Source organism: Hydra vulgaris, chromosome 13 (assembly GCF_038396675.1).
Source record: "Hydra vulgaris chromosome 13, alternate assembly HydraT2T_AEP".
Taxonomy (NCBI): Eukaryota; Metazoa; Cnidaria; class Hydrozoa; order Anthoathecata; family Hydridae; genus Hydra; species Hydra vulgaris.
The window spans coordinates 7,268,324-7,270,000 of record NC_088932.1 but is presented as its reverse complement, the minus strand read 5'-3'; the positions used below and the strand labels follow the sequence as shown (position 1 = coordinate 7,270,000).

The 1,677-nt window shown below is 26.8% G+C and overlaps 1 protein-coding gene across 1 annotated transcript in view; it reads left to right on the top strand.

Annotated features, from left to right (window-relative positions):
- LOC100207395 (pregnancy zone protein) overlaps positions 1–1,472 on the top strand; it is an 85,737-nt gene extending 84,265 nt beyond the window's left edge. Inside the window, exons 26-28 of the mRNA XM_065816353.1 lie at positions 525–599; positions 1,098–1,200; positions 1,278–1,472. Of these exons, the coding sequence (XP_065672425.1) occupies positions 525–599; positions 1,098–1,200; positions 1,278–1,327 (228 nt within the window). The 3' untranslated portion in view covers positions 1,328–1,472. The remainder of the gene's footprint in view (positions 1–524; positions 600–1,097; positions 1,201–1,277) is intronic.
- The last annotated feature ends 205 nt before the right edge of the window (positions 1,473–1,677 follow it).

The following is a 1,677-nucleotide window of genomic DNA, read 5'->3' as shown; positions in this document are numbered from 1 at the left end:
AATTTAATGTTTGTCATCCTAATACAATTTATTTTGTAATTTTTTCTGAGCATAATGTGCATTCATAATAATAAATAGAGCTCTTTTTTTTTTTTAAATTTTCAAAAATTGTTTTTCTCAAAAGAATTTTAATTCATAAAATTTGTTTTGCACTTTTTTTCTGACATTTTCAGCAATAAGAAAAAAAAATTAACTTTTTTTTACATTAATTATATCTACATGTTTTACCCACAAGCAAAACTTGGAAAATTGGAAGTTTTTTTAAATTTGAAGGCCCTTTTTTGATTTAATATTCATCCGCATACCAATAAAACAAGAAAAAAGGGCATTAATGAATCAGCCACTAGAAAACTTTATTTTGCTTCTGCGATTAATGCATATATAATCCTTTTTAGGAGTATTTATTTTTAACACAAAAAAGTTAATGCACTTTTATAAAATTATTTCTAAAAAGTAATTTTGTTTTTATTTAAGAACGCTTTTAATTAATAGTTTTGATAGAATTTTCTGTTTTTTGAATAAAGGCTCGTAATAATAAAGTATCAAATATCAAAGACATTGAAGCAAGGGGGAAGAGCGTTGTGTTCTATTTTGACAAGGTAATCATAAATTTTTGTTTAAATTCAATTAAAAAATTGTAGCTGTGCTGTATAGCGAGCACTCTATATGGCTGTGTATAGCAAGTACTGTAGCACATATAGCGACCAGTGTATACACCCCACTGTAAAAGAAAAGTTAGAAAAATGTTTTACTCTATTATTTAATTTTTCCTTCATTATTATTTAATTACTGTAGTAACATCAAGTACTTGAACACTGTAGTTACTAAAGTCACTTGTTTGGTCTTATTACCCTTAAAGATTTGGTTTTTTGTTTGTTTTTTAATTTGAGACAGTTAATTGTTGTGTTAGGTGTGGCCTGGCATTTTAAAATTAACTAAAACTATGCTCTACATGAGAACCATATGCGACTTCATATTAAATAAATATAGACTATTTGAGTAAACTTTTTAAGGCATGTTGTTATGCCATATTATTTTGTAAATAGAAACTTTAAATAAAATTGTTGCGACCATAATGGATAAACACAACATTTTAGATAAGCAGCAGCGGTACCTGCATTAAGTTTCGAATCGATCAAACTGCTAAAGTGGAAAAAACGAAACCAGCGGCCATCAAAGTTTACGACTACTACGATACAGGTTTATTTTTTATTTTCATTTTTTTTTAAAAAAAACGTTTTATGAAACTATTCTTTAATCAAAAAATATTTTTTCAGGAAAATCTGCTACTACCCTCTACGAAGTAACAGAAAAGCAATGTCTTTAATACGTTTTACGAGGGCAAACGTTTTGTTTAGTTGGTTCAGTGAATTTTATGTCTACGTATTATGTTATACTCTATATGCGTGCTGCGCTAATTATTATTGTAGACTTATTTCATGCATATAAAAATACATTTATTTGTTTTTCAATTTCATTTAAGTTTTCGAATTTTTCTATTACATAATTTAGTAAACTTAACTCAATTAACCTCGTTTTTAATTTATTTTCTGATTAACTTTTGAAGATCCTGTCTTGGAGTTGTGCGTCATATTTATAACAAAAGAAAAAACAAACTATTTTTAGTTAATTTGGGAAAACCACTTGTGTGCGTTACAATCTTTTTCAAAAGTGTAA